The sequence below is a fragment of the Maniola jurtina genome, chromosome 28 (genome assembly GCF_905333055.1).
Source record: "Maniola jurtina chromosome 28, ilManJurt1.1, whole genome shotgun sequence".
Lineage (NCBI taxonomy): Eukaryota > Metazoa > Arthropoda > Insecta > Lepidoptera > Nymphalidae > Maniola > Maniola jurtina.
In genome coordinates this window covers 3,557,573-3,575,927 of record NC_060056.1, presented here as the reverse complement: position 1 = coordinate 3,575,927, position 18,355 = coordinate 3,557,573, and the positions used below count along the sequence as shown (strand labels likewise).

Below are 18,355 nucleotides of genomic sequence, written 5' to 3'. Positions count from 1 at the left end.
TATTATGCATAAAAATAACTAAAATCTGTTTTAGAATGTACAAGTTAAGCCCTTTCATATGATACCCCACTTGTTATAGATATCTTACTTTGAAAATTGAAACACATTTTAATTTTTTTTTCTGTGATTTAACCACGAATTCATAGTTTTCGGATTTTTGCCTTTACTTGTGCTATAAGACCTACCTACCTGCCAAATTTCATGATTCTAGATCAACGGGAAGTATCCTATAAGGTTTACTTGACAGACACGACATACAGACAGACAACAAAGTGATAATGTTAGGGTTCCGTTTTTCGTTTTGTGATACGGAACCCTAAAAAACAGATTTTACCATTGTTATTCCTTCCAAGATTTTCAATAACTCCACGTTTATCCCGCGCGTCGGTTTTGTTTATGAATGTAATACTGATTTCGTTCAAAGTTGTCTGTTTATCCGATCTCTCGTTGTGTTCTATTCTCAACATCAGTTCGTGAGATGCGAGGGAATCTGGAATCCGTTAAATTGAAACTTTATCTCTACATAGTATAAAAGTCATATAATAGTAGTAAAAGTATTAATGGGAGGTCCCGGGTTCGATTCACGGCAGGGTTTGGAACTTTAAAATTTCTAAATCACTGGTCTGGGCTCGTGGGAAACTTAGGGTGGGCTAGTTGTCACCGTACTGGCAAAATCCATTGCCGGCTCACTACTGATCACGGGTCTCTTCTCAGAGTGAGAGGGGTTTAGGCCATAGTCTGCCACGCTGGTCCAATGCGGATTGGCAGACTTCACACACCTTTGAGAACATGGAGAACTCTCAGGCATGCAGGTTTCCTCACGATGTTTTCCTTCACCGTTAAAGCAAGTGATATTTAATTGCTTAAAACGCACATAACTGAAAAGTTAGTGGTGCGTGCCCGGGATCGAACCCCCGACGTTGGATTAGGAGCCGGACGTTCTAACCACTAGGCTATCACAGCTTTTTTGACGTGACAACGTCTTATAATTCGATAGAGCCGGCTGCACGCACGAAAAAACATGACTCATGCGGCGTTACCTCGCTCTGAGGCGTTCCATGTAAGGCTTGAAGTGCAAGCGAGAGCGCGGAACGAGCGACAAAGAAGCACAATCGGCCTTTGTTGTCACGTTCAACTATCGTCAGTAAACCGACTTTACAGACAACCAATTTTTTTAAATTATAATAACTCTGAAAAGTTAGAGGTGCGTGCCCGGGATCGAATTCCCAACTTCAGGAATAGGAGGCCGTCGTAGTGGGGTGGGAAGACTGGGAGAGATACTAACTCTCCAGTTTTCCCACCCCAAAAATTTAATTAATTAAGTAATTAAAAATTCTTGAAACTTCTCTGAATCGATCCTCTGAATCGAAAAAAAAATTTATAACACCCTCGACAAGTGAAGGTTACAGTAACTAGAAAAGAGCTGATAACTTTCAAACGGCTGAACCGATTTTCTTGGATTATAGCTAAGAACACTCTTGATCAAGCCACCTTTCAAAAAAAAAAGTAAATTAAAATCGGTTCATTAGTTTAGGAGCTACGATGCCACAGACAGATACACAGATACACACGTGAAACTTATAACACCCCTCTTTTTGGATCGGGGGTTAAAAAGAAATACTTTGTTCACCTAATTCCGTATTTCGCACTTTTTCGTCAGATGGGACTATAGGTAGGTAGTTTTCTTTAAAAAAAAAAAAATTCTTTACTTACATGTGTATAAGAGCAAAAAGGAAAATATATGCGTACGACTATAAAACCACATATCGATCTAATATTGATTTTTTATAGTTTCAAATTTATCGTTTGTTTAGCTTATACTCGCGACTTCACCCCTTAACTATACAAATTTCTAACCTCTATTTTATCCCTTTAGGGGTTGAATTTTCAAAAACCCTTTCCCTAATAGCTCCGTCATAATAGCTATCTGCATGTTTTACACCCCGATCCGTCAAGTAGTTTGAACTGTGCGTTGATATATCATCATCGTCAGTCAGTCATTTTTTGACGGCCTCCCAGGCACAGTGGCTGGTCTTGTTAGGTGGAAGTCCCGGGTTCGATTCCCAGCAAGGGTTTGGAATAGAGTTTTTTTTTTTTTTTTTCTTTATTTATTAAAGGGCTTTGATACATTTAAAAGTACATGTCAGCCCTATTATAATCTAATTAAATACAACAATACAACAAAATTCTTAATCTAACAAAATAAGTCTTTCTCACTATCCATAATTTGATTTAGAAAGCAGCCATGTGCAGATGTCATTATCCCCAAACCAAACCGAAATATACTTCATAATCTCCTCAATAATAAAACCAATAAATGCTTTAATCTTTTCTTTATTAATTTATATTTAGAATAGAGTTTTTATGAAGGTAATAATACAGATTTTCACAAATATTATAAACCCCACGTCATAAGAAATGCGCAAAACATTAACATTTTTAAACGAAAAATGAAAAGCTGGCTTGTTGAGGAGTCTTTCTATAGTTATAATGAATTCTTACTTAGAAAGATTGAAGACAAAATTGATTATTAATATTTATTATTGTATTTTATTCTATATTTATAAGAAAAAATATTGTGACATTTTATTATGAAAATAATTTGACGTATAATGTATATTATCAAGAATAAATGACTATGACTATGACTATTAAAAATTACTTAAATTAAAAAAATTATAAAACAAAAATATCATCCAAATCACTGTAACGAGGCAGGGTGCCCAGGACGATGGCTGCGTTCCCTCGTTGAATGGCCAGACTAATATGCTGACCAAGGTAACTGCCAGACCTCTAGTCACCCGTGGACTCCACAAGACGGGATGATAGGTTCTTAAAAAAGGATCTGGCATCCTCGCCCCACGAACCCATGGTCTCCACTCCAAAAGGCACAAATATGAAATTATTTTCAATATTTTCATATTTGACCCTTTGATTGGAATTATATAATTTCTAAAGTTTTGGTCTGGTTTGGTGGGAGGCTTCGGCCGTCGCTAGTTACCAACCTACCGTTATTAAGACGATCCTAGTCGGGTTTTAGTTTTCAACTTGATCTTGTTCTTCACTGTAAGTATCTTAGTAAGCATATTTCTTAACATTTTTTTTCTTTTCCAGGTAATAAGGGGTGTCCACATAGAACCAGCTCATATAGTTAGGAAAAGAAGTATAGACCAACCGTTAAGAATTAGTATATTTTATGACCACTCTGTATATAGGTAAGCATTTTTTATTAACTAGCTGACGCCCGCGACTTCGTCCGCGTGCATTTAGGTTTTTCGAAATCCCGTGGGAACTCTTTGGTTTTCTGGGATAAAAAGTAGCCTATGTGCTAATCCAGGATATTATCTATCTCCATTCCGAATTTCAGCCAAATCCGTCCAGTAGTTTTTGCGTGAAGGAGTAACAAACATACACACACACGCACGCACACACACACACACACACACACACACACACACATATAAACTTTCGCATTTATAATATTAGTGTGATATATCTCGTACGATGGTACGGAACCCTTCGTGTGCAGGACCGGCTTGCTCTTGACCGATTTTTAGAGTTCCGTACCTCAAAAGGAAAAACGGAAACCTTATAGGATCACTTTGTTGCCTGTCTGTCTGTCTGTCAAGAAAACCTATAGGGTAGATACTTCCCGTTGACCTAGAATTATGAAATGTGGCAGGTAGGTAGCTCTTATAGCACAAGTAAAGGAATAAATCCGAAAACCGTGAATTTGTGGTTACATCACAGAAAAAAAAATTAAAATGTGTTTCAATTTTCAAAGTAATTTTTTTTTTTTTAAATATTACAATAAAACTTAAAGCTAGCCTTATCTATTTACTATACAAATCATGCCCGCGTGGAATGGTGCCAAGAATACTGGCTGCTTTTCCGCGTTGGACAGCCAGGCTGATCCGTTGCGCAAAAAATGAGCCAGCCCTTCTGTCACCCGATGAGGCTATTAAACGCGGGGAAATGTCTCGTAAAAATTTCTTTGCACTAAGACTCGAAAAAATTATCCGAGTACGGAACCCTCGGTGCGCGAGTCTGACTCGCACTTGACTGGTTTTTAAGTTGAGTTGACTTTTAACTTTTGAATAATCTTGTTCTTCTTTTTCAGGTTAGAGCCCAAGAAATTTGAAATGATCAATGTAAGTATCAATTTAGTCTGTAAATGTTTATCTTGTGTTTTCTCTTCATCTGTGAAACATTCTTACGGCCCGTTCACACATGGCAGTCCGTTTTACTGGTACGTTTTTAACGGATACGTCATTTGCTCACATAGGCACCGTATAACGTTCAACGGATCCGTCATTACTGGATGCGATGTGTGAACAGAAAACTCGCAGTATACCGCCGCCTACACCCCGCACACACCGCTCGCCACGCACACAGTATCTATCCGTTAAAATTCTACGTATCCGTATATTTCCGTTCCGTCCGTCCAGTATTCGATGACAAAACGGAATGTAATTTTTTTACGGAACGATATTTTTTACTGTATACAGAATACTGTGCCATGTGTGAAGTCGCTCATACGCCATCGACGAAAAAAAAACGTACACGATAAAACGGAACAGTAAAACGGAGACATGTGTAAACCGGCCGTTAGTTAGGGCGATTCCGCACTGCTTCCGATCCGAATCCGTGAAAATATGTTCCGAACTAGTCATAGAACTATTTGTATGGTAGCTTACGCACTAGCTCCGTCTTCCGTCATCTGAGTTCTCTCCGACGTCCGTGAGAATATCTCGGATGTGCTTCGGATTCAAATCGGATGTATGACGCCGTAGATATAGAAGAAGAAGAAAGAAGAAGAAAACTGTTTATTTGGTACCAACAATAACTTAAAATAAATAAAATATAAAATGGGACGCGTGGTGTGTGGTGCCAAAGATGTCCACTGATTAGCTTGGATTTGGATCAGAGATCGGATTAGTGCTTAAGAAATATCCGAGTTCGGTCCGAATTTTTTATTTCCGTACTAGAGGATGCCCGCGACTTCATCCGCGTGGATTTAGGTTTTAAAGATCCCGTGGGAACTGTTTGAAATTCCGGGATAAAAAGTTGCCTATGTCAATAACAGGGACGCAAGCTACCTCAATACCAAATTTCATACAAATCGATCAAGCGGATGAGTATTTAGGAACCCGCAGGAAATGTTTGTTTTTCCGGTATAAAAAGTAGCCTATGTCCTTCCCCGGAATGTATCCTAAGTCTGTCCCAAAATTCCATTCAAATCGGTTCAGCGGTTACACCGTGAAAGCGTAGCAGACAGACAGACAGATACAGAGACAGACAGACACACTTTCGCATTTATAATATTAAGTATGGATTTTCACGGACTCGGGTCGGATGCGTGCGGAACCGCTCTTAGTTGGGTTTCAGAACTTTGTCGTCTATGAATAAATTTGCTTTAAATACCTAGTTTGTCTAAAGCTCATTAAATCATCTCAGTCTCTTTTTCACAGAATATTCTAACTTAACAATATTAATTTTATCTGAACATAAAATAATTTCCATTTTCACAGGGCTCTCTCCGTCACTTACTCCATACAATCGTAGTTCCAATTTCATAGTCCGTGAAATTATGCAGACATATTCTAGAAACTAATATCTGTGCCTGTGGTGTTTTAGATTTTTCTAAAAATAAGTAGTTTTAAAATTACAGGGGCTCTAAGATTTGTATGTGAATTTTAAACGCCGCGTAACTTTGAAACCGAATATTTTGATGGAAATCTGGAAAACCACAGGCATAGATAGGTTCCCGGAACGTTTCTACAAATTCCATTGAGTATGATTGGCTAGTATTCCAATGAGAGACGAACTACGTTTGTATGGAGCGAGTGACGGAGAGCACCCTCTTAAGCTTTATTAAAATTAGTATTATTCTGTTTCAACAGAAAGTTGTTTCTGAATTTTCAATTTTGTGTGAAATATAATATGTTTTCTGTTTCCCAGAACACGATCTTACCTGAAGCCGTCAAGTTCTGGGAAGAAGCACTTAAAGTAAGGAAAACTGGGGGACCAATTCTGCTGAATAGGTGAGTATATATACATCAATTCCATTGTGTATCTGTCCCAGCGAAATGGCATAAGCCGTTAGTTAGCCAACTCCCTTAGCAGGGGTCTCTCCGTCACTCGTTTCATACAAGCGTAGTTCCAAATTCATTTGAATACTAAGCAACCAAAGTCCATGAAATTTTGCAGACATAATATTCTAAAAACTAATATCTATGCTTGTGGTTTTCCAGATTTCCGTTAAAATATTCGGTTTCAAAGTTACGCGGTCTTAAAAACTCACATACAATTCTTTGAGCCCTTGTAATTTTAAAACTACATATTTTTAGAAAAATCTAAAACACCACAGACACAGATATTAGTTTCTAGAATATGTCTGCAAAATATCATGGACTTTGGTTGTTTAGTATTCAAATGAATTTGGAACTACGTTTGTATGAAACGAGTGACGGAGAGAGCACTGTTAGTGGTATGGCTAACGCCCGGGAGATATAAAAACGACAACTCAATTAGACTATTTCAATAAACAAATCTTGTGATATCATAGAATACTGAGCATAACACTATCACACTAATATTATAAAGGAGAAAGTTTGTATGTGTGTGTGTGTGTGTGTGTGTGTGTGTGTGTGTGTGTGTGTGTGTGTGAGAGTGTGTGTGTGAGAGTGTGTGTGTGTGTGTGTGTGTGTGAGTGTGTGTGTGTGTGTTTGTTACTCCTTCACGCAAAAACTACTGGACGGATTGGGCTGAAATTTAGAATGGAGATAGATTATACCCTGGATTAGCACATAGGCTACTTTTTATCCCGGAAAATCACGGGAATTTTAAAAACCTACATCCACGCGAACTGATATCAGTAGATTTGTTTATTGAAATAGTCTAATTTAGTAAACCAACCATGATAAATCAACCATGAGTAAAGCAACCATAAAACTGCTTGGAAGGGTAATGTTCTTTTCGGTCGGCAATAAATTTTTATAAAGATATTTTTTTATTTAATCAATAGATAATTTAATTACTAAGAATACATTTTTTTATACATATCAATATAAATATAGTGATCTTCTTAAGTGCGGAAACCAGCCCAGAGAGAAGAAGAAATAGTGATCTTACGAGTCATGGCTAGGTTTGTGCATCAAAATAATGTTTCATATACAGGGTGTTTGGTAATTAGTATATAATTATGTCAAAGTTTTCATGACCCTAACGTGCCTTAACTCACTGAGATCGTTGGCCATCTTAAGATAGGCCGAGGCCAACGATCTCAGTGAGTTAAGGCACATAAGGGCAATGAAAACTTGGTCGTAATTTTTTTTTAATTTTGTATGGAAATTTTTATAATTTTATTTCGTCATTTTACTTCAGCATTGTATTTATCAAATCAAAGTGGGTACGTGTCGTCATTATATACTAATTACCAAACACCCTGTATAAGACGATCGCAGTCGGGTTTTAGTTTTCAACTTTATCTTGTACCTATAGTAAAGAAACATTTTTCTAGCCATCAAAGAAGTGTCAAGTGTGGGAAGAGAACAATGTCCAGCAGTGGGAGTCCATTGAGACGATAATGGGGCGTTAATCAGCTTTCGTATAGACCATGTCCTGGCACAGCATGGGTACTTCGTATCCGACGAGCTGGTTGCAGTTTGGGCAGTAGTGGTTGCGGTACCTGAAGTAATCTGTACAGTATACCACCAGAACGAGAGGCGCGAATCTGAAACCCAAAATGAATGAATCTACTTACTTTTTTAGGGTTCCTTAGGGTTTAAAATCGAATTTGAATTTAATTTAAATGATGAATGTATGTGAGTTGGGTGGCGTAGTTGTGACAGCGTATATCCGTCGATTGCGCTGAGTAAGCATCGTTGACTTAAGTCTGTAACTAGATGGATGGTTGAATTTAAAGGTAGGATTAGCTATGTATATATAGCTGATTAGCTGCATTGCGATTCCTCGTCTTACAGTTCTGTAAGTTCTTAAGTTTGGATTACTTGGAAGAGATCACTTCAGTGAAAAAACGCCCTGTTTTTAGGGTTCCGTACCTCAAAAGGAAAAACGGAACCCTTATAGGATCACTTGGTTGTCTGTCTGTCTGTCGTTCCGTCCGTCCGTCCGTCCGTCGTGTCTGTCAAGAAAACCTATAGGGTACTTCCCGTTGACCTAGAATCATGAAAGTTGGCATGTAGGAATAAATCCGAAAATCGTGAATTTGTAGTTACTGCATTAAAAAAAAATTAAAATGTGTTTCAATTTTTAGAGTAAGATAACTATACTAAGTGGGGTATCATATGAAAAGGCAGTACTTATACATTCTGAAACAGATTTTTATTTATTTAGGATTTAAGTTTTCCGCAATCCCGTGGAAACTCTTGAATTTTCTGGGATAAAACGTAGCTTATGTGCTAATCCTGGATATTATCTATCTCTATTCCAAACAGCCAAACCTGTCCAGTAGTTTTTGCTAGAAGGAGTAACAAACACACACGCCTTTATAATATTAGTGTGATTAGTGTGATAGTTTTTGATTTATCGTGCAAAATGTCGAAAGAAACACCCGAGTGTGGAACCCTCGGTGCGCGAGTCTAACTCGCACATTATTTTTATTTGTTTTTAGTTTTAAATTAGATGTAAGCTTATTTTATTAAAAAAAAAAACTACTATGCTTATGTCCATTTCAAATAAATAATAACTTACAGAAGAATAAAGAAAACAGCTAGAACATGTGTGAGGAAGCCATTTTCTCTTATCGCCAGAGTGTACACGTTGACGCTGCAGTAGGGACAACGAATCAGCTTTCTGTCTGGATTCGCAAGTCCGGTTGGGTTAGTTCTCTCTGTTAAACAAGTATAAGTTAAAGAATAACACCCCCGACAGGTGAAGGTTACAGTAACTAGAAAAGAGCTGATAACTTTCAAACGGCTGAACCGATTTTCTTGGATTGTAGCTAAGAACACTCTCGATCAAGCCACCTTTCAAACAAAAAAACTAAATTAAAATCGGTTCATTAGTTTAGGAGCTACGATGCCACAGACAGATACACACGTCAAACTTATAACACCCCTCTTTTTGGGTCGGGGGTTAAAAATAGAAAAGAAAGAAAGAAAAACGTTTATTTCTTAAACTAGATGACGCCCGCAGCTTCGCCCGCGTGGATTGGTCAGATCCCCTGCAGCATCAAGATTGAGGAGTTGGAATCCAAATTTTTATGGAACAATGTCGCAAAGTTCCTTTTATCGATAAAAAAAATACGCAAATCGATTCAGAAATCTCGTAGATATCAGTGCACATAGGTAGAAAAATACAACTCCTCCATTTTTCGAAGTCGGTTAAGAAAATAGCCTATGTTACTCCTTGTTTAATCCTCCACTTGTCTGTGAAAGTCCCGTCAAAATAGGTTTAGCCATTCAGAAGATGAGCCCGTCCAAACAGACCGACACTTCCATTTTAATTTTTTTTAAAATGATGTAACCACAAATTCGCGGTTTTCAGATTTATTCCTGTACTTGTGCTATAAGATCTACCTACCTGCCTTTCATGATTCTAGGTCAACGGGAAGTACCCTATAGGTTTTCTTGACAGACACGACGGACGGACGGACGGACGGACGGACAGACAACAAAGTGACCCTATAAGGATTCCGTTTTTCCTTTTGACGTACCTCAAACCCCCTAAACCCTAAAAATTGGAAAAGACTATTCTGTACTTACTTCTACGAAATTAGATTATAATTAGATGACAGGCAACAAAGTGATCCAATAAGGGTTCCGTTTTTCCTTTTTAGGTACGGGACCCTAAAAAAAAGATCAGAATCTGCGCTACTCTGTCGAACGCTTTAGTTAATTCTATCTATACTAATAAATAAAATTGGAGTGTCTGTCTGTAATTTCGAAATAACTACCGCATATTAAGGTCATATGGTTATTTGAACGATACTATAACTGAATCACACGTTTTTAAAATTTTTGTCTGTCTGTCTGGCTGTCTGTCTGTCTGTCTGTTTGAAAAGGCTAATCTTGGGAACGGCTGAACTGATTTTGACGGGATTTTCACAGACAAGTAGAGAATTGACCAGGGTGTAACATAGGCTACTTTTTTAACCGACTTTCAAAAAGGGAGTTGTGTTTTTCTACCTATGTACAACGAAATCTCCGAGATTTCTGAACCGATTTGCGTCATTTCTTTTTTAATCGATAGAGGAACTTTGCAACATTGTTTCATAAAAAATTTGGAGTCCAACTCCTCAATCCTGATGCTGCAGGGGATCTGTTCAATCCACGCGGGCGAAGCTGCGGGCATCAGCTAGTTACAATTAAAGTTATGTTACCTGGTACTATAACTTCAGTTCTTGGAGGAGTAGGTTGGACCGGAGTTCTGTCTATCTCAGTATAAGCTGGTGGTGGTTCAGGAAAGTCCTGTTCAGGTATGCTTGAAGCAAATCTGTCATCTGATGATGGGGAGCGGTAGATAGTGGATTCCTTTGTCATAAAGGGAGGCACTCGGTTTGAAGGTGGACTTTGTGCATCTATAAAGAAAATTAAGAATGAATTAATATACCTTTACCATACACCACACAATACATAACAAGTGTAAATTAAAAATTTATAACACCGCCGACAAGTGAAGGTTACAGTGACTAGAAAAAGAAAAGAGCTGATAACTTTCAAACGGCTGAACCGATTTTCTTGGATTATAGCTTAGAACACTCTCGATCAAGCCACCTTTCAAACAAAAAAACTAAATTCGGTTCATTCGTTTAGGAGCTACGATGCCACAGACAGATACACAGATACACACGTCAAACTTATAACACCCCTCTTTTTGGGTCGGGGGCCAAAATGTTTACCTAAACTTGAACCCCCAGCTTGTGTTGATGGTGAGTGTATACCAGATGGACCGGTCGATCCATTCTTCGGGCTGGTTGCTGGACTCTGACCCACATTTATCCTTCTATCTTCAAACGGGTCGTAAAATATCGTATCCTAGAAAAAAATAAGAAAGGGACTATAATAATAAAGTTTCTTTATTGAGGTACAACCCATAAAACCGGCCAAGTGCGAGTCAGACTCGCGCACTGAGGGTTCCGTACTCGGGTACTTTTTTCAACATTTTGCACGATAAATCAAAAACTATCATACATAAAAATAATTAAAAATCTGTTTTAGATTGTACAGGTAAAGCCCTTTCATATGATACCCCACTTGGGATAGTTATCTTACTTTGAAAATTAAAACACTTTTTTTTTTTAAATGATGTAACCACTTGGCGGTTTACAGATTTATTCCTGTACTTGTGCTATAAGACCTACCTAACTGCCCAATTTCATAATTCTAGATCAACGGGAAGTACCCTATAGTCTTCTTGACAGACGCGACGGACGGACGGACGGACAGACAGACAACAAAGTGATCCTATAAAGGTTCCGTTTTTCCTTGTGAGGTACGGAACCCTAAAAATTGGAAAGGACTCTTCTGTACTTACTTCTACGAAATTAGATGAAGCTTCATTAGAACGACTGCCTACCTGCCCAATTTCATGATTCTAGATCAACGGGAAGTATCCTATAGGCTTCTTGACAGACACGACGGATGGACGGACGGACGGACGGACAGACAGACAGACAGACAGACAACAAAGTGACCCTATAAGGGTTCCGTTTTTCCTTTCGAGGTACGGAACCCTAAAAATTGGAAAAGACTATTCTGTACTTACTTCTACGAAATTAGATGAAGCTTCATTAGAACGACTATCTTCTCTTCTATCACCATCTACATATTCCCCAAGCTCATTAGTAGGAAAGTCTATATACACTCTATGGTCAAGTTCTTTGTCTAAATCTGGTTTGTTATCTTGTGTGTCTGTTTGATTGATATTTGCTTCTGAATCTGCATTACTGTTGGTCTGTAAAATAAGATAAAAAAAAATTAGAAACTTCTTAAAAAATTGAAAAGACTGGTTAGGATCGGTTTATACTTTTTCCACTATTTGAGATGTAAAATGGCCTAACAACCAAATTGCCAAATCGATGTTTTTTTTTATATACTATTATAGGCAAGCGCTTGACCACAATCACACCTGATGGAAAGTGATGATGTGGTCTAAGGTGGGACTCGTTTACCTCGAAGGTGCCTATTCACTCTTGTTTTAAAGATACCCGGATTGTAATTGGTAGGAAACACAGATCGCGGAAGAGTATCCCAAACCTTAGCCATGCGTATGAGGAATGATGGCGCAAAACGTTTCGTGCGTGTAGATGGAATGTCGACGACATAAGGATGGAAACTCGCCCGACGTCTTGCGGTTAAGTGGTAATTCGAATACAAGTAAGCCCTTGTCTGCACTCTCATCTGGTGGTAAGTAATCATGCAGTCTTACCTAGAAGGGGTATGGCAGCTTTTTATTAAACCCATACCCCTTTGGTTTCTACACGGCATCGTACCGGAATGCTCAATCGCTTGGCGGCACGACTTCGCCGGTAGAGTGGTAACTAGCCACGGCCGAATCCTCCCACCGGACCAGACCAGAGTTTTAGAAGTTATGAAATTCCAAACTTCTGCCGGGAATCGAACCCGGGACCTCACACTAATAACACCACAGCGCTTACCACTGCTCTAGGGAGGTAGTCAAAGGGAGATGTTCGGTATTGAGTTATTATTTTGCAAACTAATCAATAGTTTTAAACAAACTAAACACTCTCGAAGTTATTATTAAGTAAATTTAGCCTTAAGAGGGCTCCTTCCGTCACTTACTCCATACAATCGTAGCCCCAAATTCATTTGAATATTAAGCAACCAAAGTCCATGAAATTTTGCAGACATATTTTAGAAAATAATATATCTGTGCCTGTTGGTGTTTTAGATTTTTCTAAAAATATGTAGTTTTAAAATTACATGTACTCAAAGATTTGTATGTGATTTTTAAGACCGCGTAACTTTGAAACCGAATATTTTAACGGAAATCTGGAAAACCACATATTAGTTCCCGGAACGTTTCTACAAACTTCCATTGAGTATGATTGTTTAGTATTCCAATGAGAGACGAACTACGTTTGTATGGAGCGAGTGACGGAGAGACCCCTCTTAAAGCCTTATTGCTGCAATTGTGTAGCTTCCATGGTTTATTTTCATCCAAAGTTGCCTCAAAATTTGGCCTAAAATAGAGTTGTAACTTTCAAAATTAACATAATTTTACTATGTTTATTATTATCGGCCAAAGATATTTTAGATATATAACTCAAAATTTAAAAAACCCGCGACACAAAAACCTCTATAAGAAAACTAGAACAGAGCTGATAACTTTCAAACGGCTGAACGGATTTTCTTGGATTATAGCTAAGAACGCTCTTGATCAAGCCACCTTTGAAACAAAAAAACTAAATTAAAATCGGTTTATTCGTTTAGGAGCTACGATGCCACAGACAGATACACAGATACACACGTCAAAATTATAACACCCCTGTATTTGGGTCGTAGGTAGGAGTAGAATAGGAATAGGGAATGATGATCATGATGATGATGATGATAAAAAGAAGACTCTTACCCTATCTCCAGCAGATGATGCACCAGACACATCGATGGTCACAGGGTTGTTCCCTGGTCGTCTAGGTTTCAGAGGGTTTCGGGGTAAGTTCGTCCACCTAGCGGCAGTCTCAGCATCAAGGGATGGGGATCTATAGGTTTTCTTGCCAGATACGACAGACAGACGGACAGAGAGATAAGGGTTCCTTTTTTTTTTGAGGCATGGAACCCTACAAAAAAAAAGATAGAGTGGACAGGGAAGCACTTATCTCCATTAGGGATCTCTACCAATGACCTTTGGTAGTGCGAGAGGTTGTAAAGGGAGTAGAATAGGAATAGGGAATGATGATCATGATGATGATAAAAAGAAAACTTACCCTGTACTATAGAAGCAGGCGTTATTTTGCGGAAGTCCATGATATACAAGGAACCAAAAGCTTAATTTGCTATAACCCGCCAACCAACGAAATCTGTATGGTGCAGCATGCACCATGCGACATGCACCGCCCGCCCTCCCACTGATAAACATGCAGGAAAAGCCAGCCACCAAGCAAGCCACACGCACCACCACCACGCAGCACCACACAAATCCTTATGTCGTCGACATTGCATCTACACGCACGAAACGTTTTGCGTCTTCATTCCTCATACGCATGGCTAAGGTTTGGAATACTCTCCCGCGATCTGTGTTTCCTACCAATTACAATCCGGGTATCTTTAAAACAAGAGTGAATAGGCACCTTCTAGGTAAACGCGTCCCATTTTAGACCACATCATCACTTTCCATCAGGTGTGATTGTGGTCAAGCGCTTGCCTATAGTGAATAAAAAAAAAATCCCAACACCACTCGACGAGCGTTTCGCCCCGACACCGGAGCATCCTCAGGAGATGTAGACCATACAATGTCTACTAATTTGGTTCCTTGTAAGACTTACCCTATCTCCAGCAGATGATGCACCAGACACATTGATGGTCACATCTGGGTTGTTCCCTGGTCGTCTAGGTTTCAGAGGGTTTCGGGGTAAGTTCGTCCACTTAGCGGCAGTCTCAGCATCAAGGGATGGTGGATCTATCACGAGAGGGTTGATGTAGGGGTAGCCCTGGTACACCCTACCGTGCGTTGGTGGCGCTGTCATCACCCTGAAACCATCATCATCATAGGGTTCCATACCTCAAATGGAAAAAAAGCACCCTTAGGTCCCTTAGGATCACTTCGTTGTCCGTCGTGTCTGTCAAGAAACCTATAGGGTACTTCCCGTTGACTTAGAATCATGAAAGGCAGATGGGTAAGTCTTATAGCGCAAATAAAGAAATAAATCCGAAAACCGTGAATTTTTTAAAAATATTATTGAAATGTGTTCACGAAAAAATTAATTTACTAAAACACATAATTATATAGATGGCTTAGTGTGTCATAAACTTGCAGTGTACTATATACTAAAATCCATACTAATATTATAAATGCGCAAGTGTGTCTGTCTGTCTGTCTGCTACCTTTTCACTGCCCAACAGTTTAACCGATTCTGACGAAATTTGGTACAGAGTTAGCTTATATCCCGGGGACGGACATAGGCAACTTTTTATCCCGGAAAATCAAAGAGTTCCCACGGGATTCCTAAAGACCCATCCGCTCAACCGATTTGTATGAAATTTAGTACCGAGGGAGCTTGCGTCCATGTTATTGACATAGACAACTTTTTATCCCGGAAAACTTAGTTCCCACGGGATCTTCAAAAACCTACATCCACGCGGACGACGTCGCGGGCATCCTCTAGTTAGGTATATATTGAACAATGGTACGGAACCCTTCGTGTGCAAGTCCGACTCGCACTTGACCGGTTTTTATAAACTACTAGCTAATTCCTTATTAATGAAGTGGCAATGGGCAGGGCACATAGTTCGAAAAACATGGAAGTTGGGGTTCCAACCGTGGCGTGTGAAAGTCCTTAATTCAAAGAATTATTATAATACTAGCTGATACCCGCGACTTCGTTCGCGTGGATGTAGGTTTTTTAAAAATCCCGTGGGAACTCTTTGATTTTCCGGGATAAAAAGTAGCCTTTGTGCTAATCCAGGGTATAATCTATTGCCATTCTAAATTTCAGCCCAATCCGGCCAGTAGTTTTTGCGTGAAGGAGTAACAAACATACACACACACATACAAACCTTCTCCTTTATAATATTAGTGTGATGGGTACCTACTGAATTTATTGCTACATATTACATACCTACATTTTAACAATACTTAAAGATACTCTCTCATTATCAGAGGGACCCCTGGTCAGGGAGCTGGAAATGGGTTGATGATAAAAATATTATACCCCTACCGTATTCAGTAATCCCAAAAAAAAAAAACACCCACGTTCGTCCAAAATCACTTCACAACATTAAAATCTGCTTTATCGTTTCATTTATTTTAGTCTGTTTGTACATTTTCAACAACACTAAGTATTGATATATTTCTCCATCTTTTTAGACAACAAATTCCCAAAGATAAATATGTGACATACGATCGGTTATCGAGACAATACTTGTATATCTAAACGGAATGTCATATCATCGTCTTATCAGAATGATAAGGATTGATAAGGGCACAAATAGTAATGAACTAATCACATAGGTATAAAGATACCTATAGTACGCGACAGCTGGTTGAAATGGCACCGAGGGAACGCCCTGCTAGGGTTGCTAACATTTCTTCAGTGAAATATAGTATTTATGAGACTAAGCAATAAAAATATATAGTACACTTAAAAAATATATACCTAGTATTTTATGGAAAAGGCAAAAAGTAGACGAGGATATATTTATTTGTTTCTTATTATTTTTTATAAAAACTATATTTATATGCACTCCTTGCATTTTTAACAATTTTTCGTCCAAACAGTTCCCACGAGATCTTTAGAAACCTAAATCCACGCGGACGAAGTCGCGGGCTTCCTCTAATATTGATATACATTTCCAATTCCCGCGTCTATAAACTTGAGATTTGCATAGATTTTCTCTGTAACATATGATCTCCGCTAAGAAGGGATTTTCAGAATTACACCCGAGGGTAGCGGGTCAAAGGGTATAAAGAGGTATGATATTATATTTTAATATCTTTGAAGTATAAAACTTTTGCTAGTCTTGGAATATAATCCTCTCAGCATTGTATTCCTCATGCCTTTCCTTTAGGGCACTGTTTCACTAGGACACCAGTGGCGGCGCAACCAAAAAAGGCAAGAAAAAAAATTGGTTGTCTGTAAAGTCGGTTTACTGACGATAGTTGAACGTGACAACAAAGGGCGATTGCGCTTCTTTGTCGCTCGTTCCGCGCTCTCGCTTGCACTTCAAGCCTTACATGGTACGCCTCAGAGCGAGGTAACGCCGCATGAGTCATGTTTTTTCGTGCGTGCAGCCGGATCTATCGAATTATAAGACGTTGTCACGTCAAAAATTGGTTGTCGGTTTACTGACGATAGTGGAACGTGACAACAAAGGCCCATTGTGCTTCTTTGTCGCTCGTTCCGTGCTCTCGCTTGCACTTCAAGCCTTACATGGAACGCCTCAGAGCGAGGTAACGCCGCATGAGTCATGTTTTTTCGTGCGTGCAGCCGGCTCTATCGAATTATAAGACGTTGTCACGTCAAAAACCAAAACATTATAGGATAACTTCGTTGTCTGTCTGTCAAGCAAACCTATAGGGTACTTTCCGTTGACCTAGAATCATGAATTTGGGGGTAGTTCAAGTAAAGGAAAAAAACCGGCCAAGTGCGAGTCAGACTCGCGCACTGAGGGTTCCGTACTCGGGTATTTTTTCCAACATTTTGCACGATAAATCAAAAACTATTATGCATAAAAATAAATGAAAATCTATTTTAGAATGTGCAAGTAAAGCCCTTTCATATGATACCCCACTTGGTATAGTTATCTTACTTTGAAAATTAGCTTAAAAGAAATTACTCTAGTATCGACTAATTTGTGAGTTATAGTTGATACTAGAGCTAATTTCTTAAACTGGACCTTTCAACTAAAATTTTTTATATAAACCTGTGAGGATGATACTGCCATTGTCGCAATTAAAATACCATAAGCCTACGTTGTCGTATTAGTTTACAAAATTGTGAAAAACCAAATTAAATTTGAAATTCGCGGGCAGGCCCATCTAATGAATTCTAACCTCATAAACTACCGCTATGCAAAACATCACATCATTTTATTTTTACAACAGTTCAAGACTCTATTCTTGGGCCGCATGGCCTGACCACTGGTACTTCAGCTTGCTAACACCACAGCTAATAGTTTGGTAACAACTTCTAGAATAATGTATAATAATCGCGCCGGAAAAAAACCACTATTGAATAATAAATTCCAATTAAAATTTTCTATTATCGATAAGTGCTAAAAAAAACTGCAGTCTTTCATTCCATTGTCCCTGAAACTGGACCGCTAGAACTCGGTGTAGCAATCACACAGTTGGCTGACGCTGTTGGTCGTGTGCCGTTTTTTTTTCTCTCTCTCGTCTGGCTTTACAAAGATTAGCCAATGTCAAGTTTGTAGTTATTTGTAACAAGTTAGTTAAACTTTACAAGTATGGACCCCGTCTGTGTCGGCGCTCGCCGACATACGCACGGCACCCCCTTAGAGCGCTTTCCAGTCAGTTTTAACAAAAAAAAAAGCACTCCAAAAAGGCAGAGCACGCCCACCAGCTAACACCAACACAGACGAAGTCCTCGTGTGTCGTTGTTTCTACCATGTTTTTAGGATACCGTACCTCAAGAGGAACCCTTATAAAATCACCTTGTTGTCTGTATGTCTGTCTGTCGTGTCTGTCAAGA

General features: G+C 38.9%; 2 protein-coding genes across 7 annotated transcripts in view; one reads left to right on the top strand and one right to left on the bottom strand.

Annotated features, from left to right (window-relative positions):
* Positions 1-18,355, top strand: part of LOC123879402 (leishmanolysin-like peptidase) — a 100,476-nt gene that overhangs the window by 41,116 nt on the left and 41,005 nt on the right. For all 3 annotated transcript variants that reach the window (XM_045927080.1, XM_045927079.1, XM_045927078.1), the window contains exons 2-4: positions 3,115-3,215; positions 4,121-4,151; positions 5,962-6,044. In XM_045927080.1, coding sequence (XP_045783036.1) covers positions 3,115-3,215; positions 4,121-4,151; positions 5,962-6,044 — 215 coding nt within the window. The remainder of the gene's footprint in view (positions 1-3,114; positions 3,216-4,120; positions 4,152-5,961; positions 6,045-18,355) is intronic.
* LOC123879424 lies at positions 7,523-16,127 on the bottom strand. Of its 4 annotated transcripts, none has more exons than XM_045927125.1 (7): positions 15,863-16,127; positions 14,471-14,675; positions 11,731-11,919; positions 10,865-11,000; positions 10,346-10,543; positions 8,716-8,854; positions 7,523-7,735 (listed from the first exon to the last, which is right to left on the bottom strand). In XM_045927125.1, the coding sequence occupies exons 2-7, from the start codon at positions 14,669-14,671 to the stop codon at positions 7,597-7,599; spliced, it is 1,002 nt and encodes a 333-aa protein (XP_045783081.1). In that variant the 5' UTR covers positions 14,672-14,675; positions 15,863-16,127; the 3' UTR covers positions 7,523-7,596. The 4 variants fall into 4 exon arrangements, with proteins under 4 accessions (XP_045783081.1, XP_045783083.1, XP_045783084.1 ...); XM_045927127.1 differs by having other exon boundaries at positions 14,471-14,678; positions 15,864-16,127; XM_045927128.1 differs by having other exon boundaries at positions 15,894-16,127.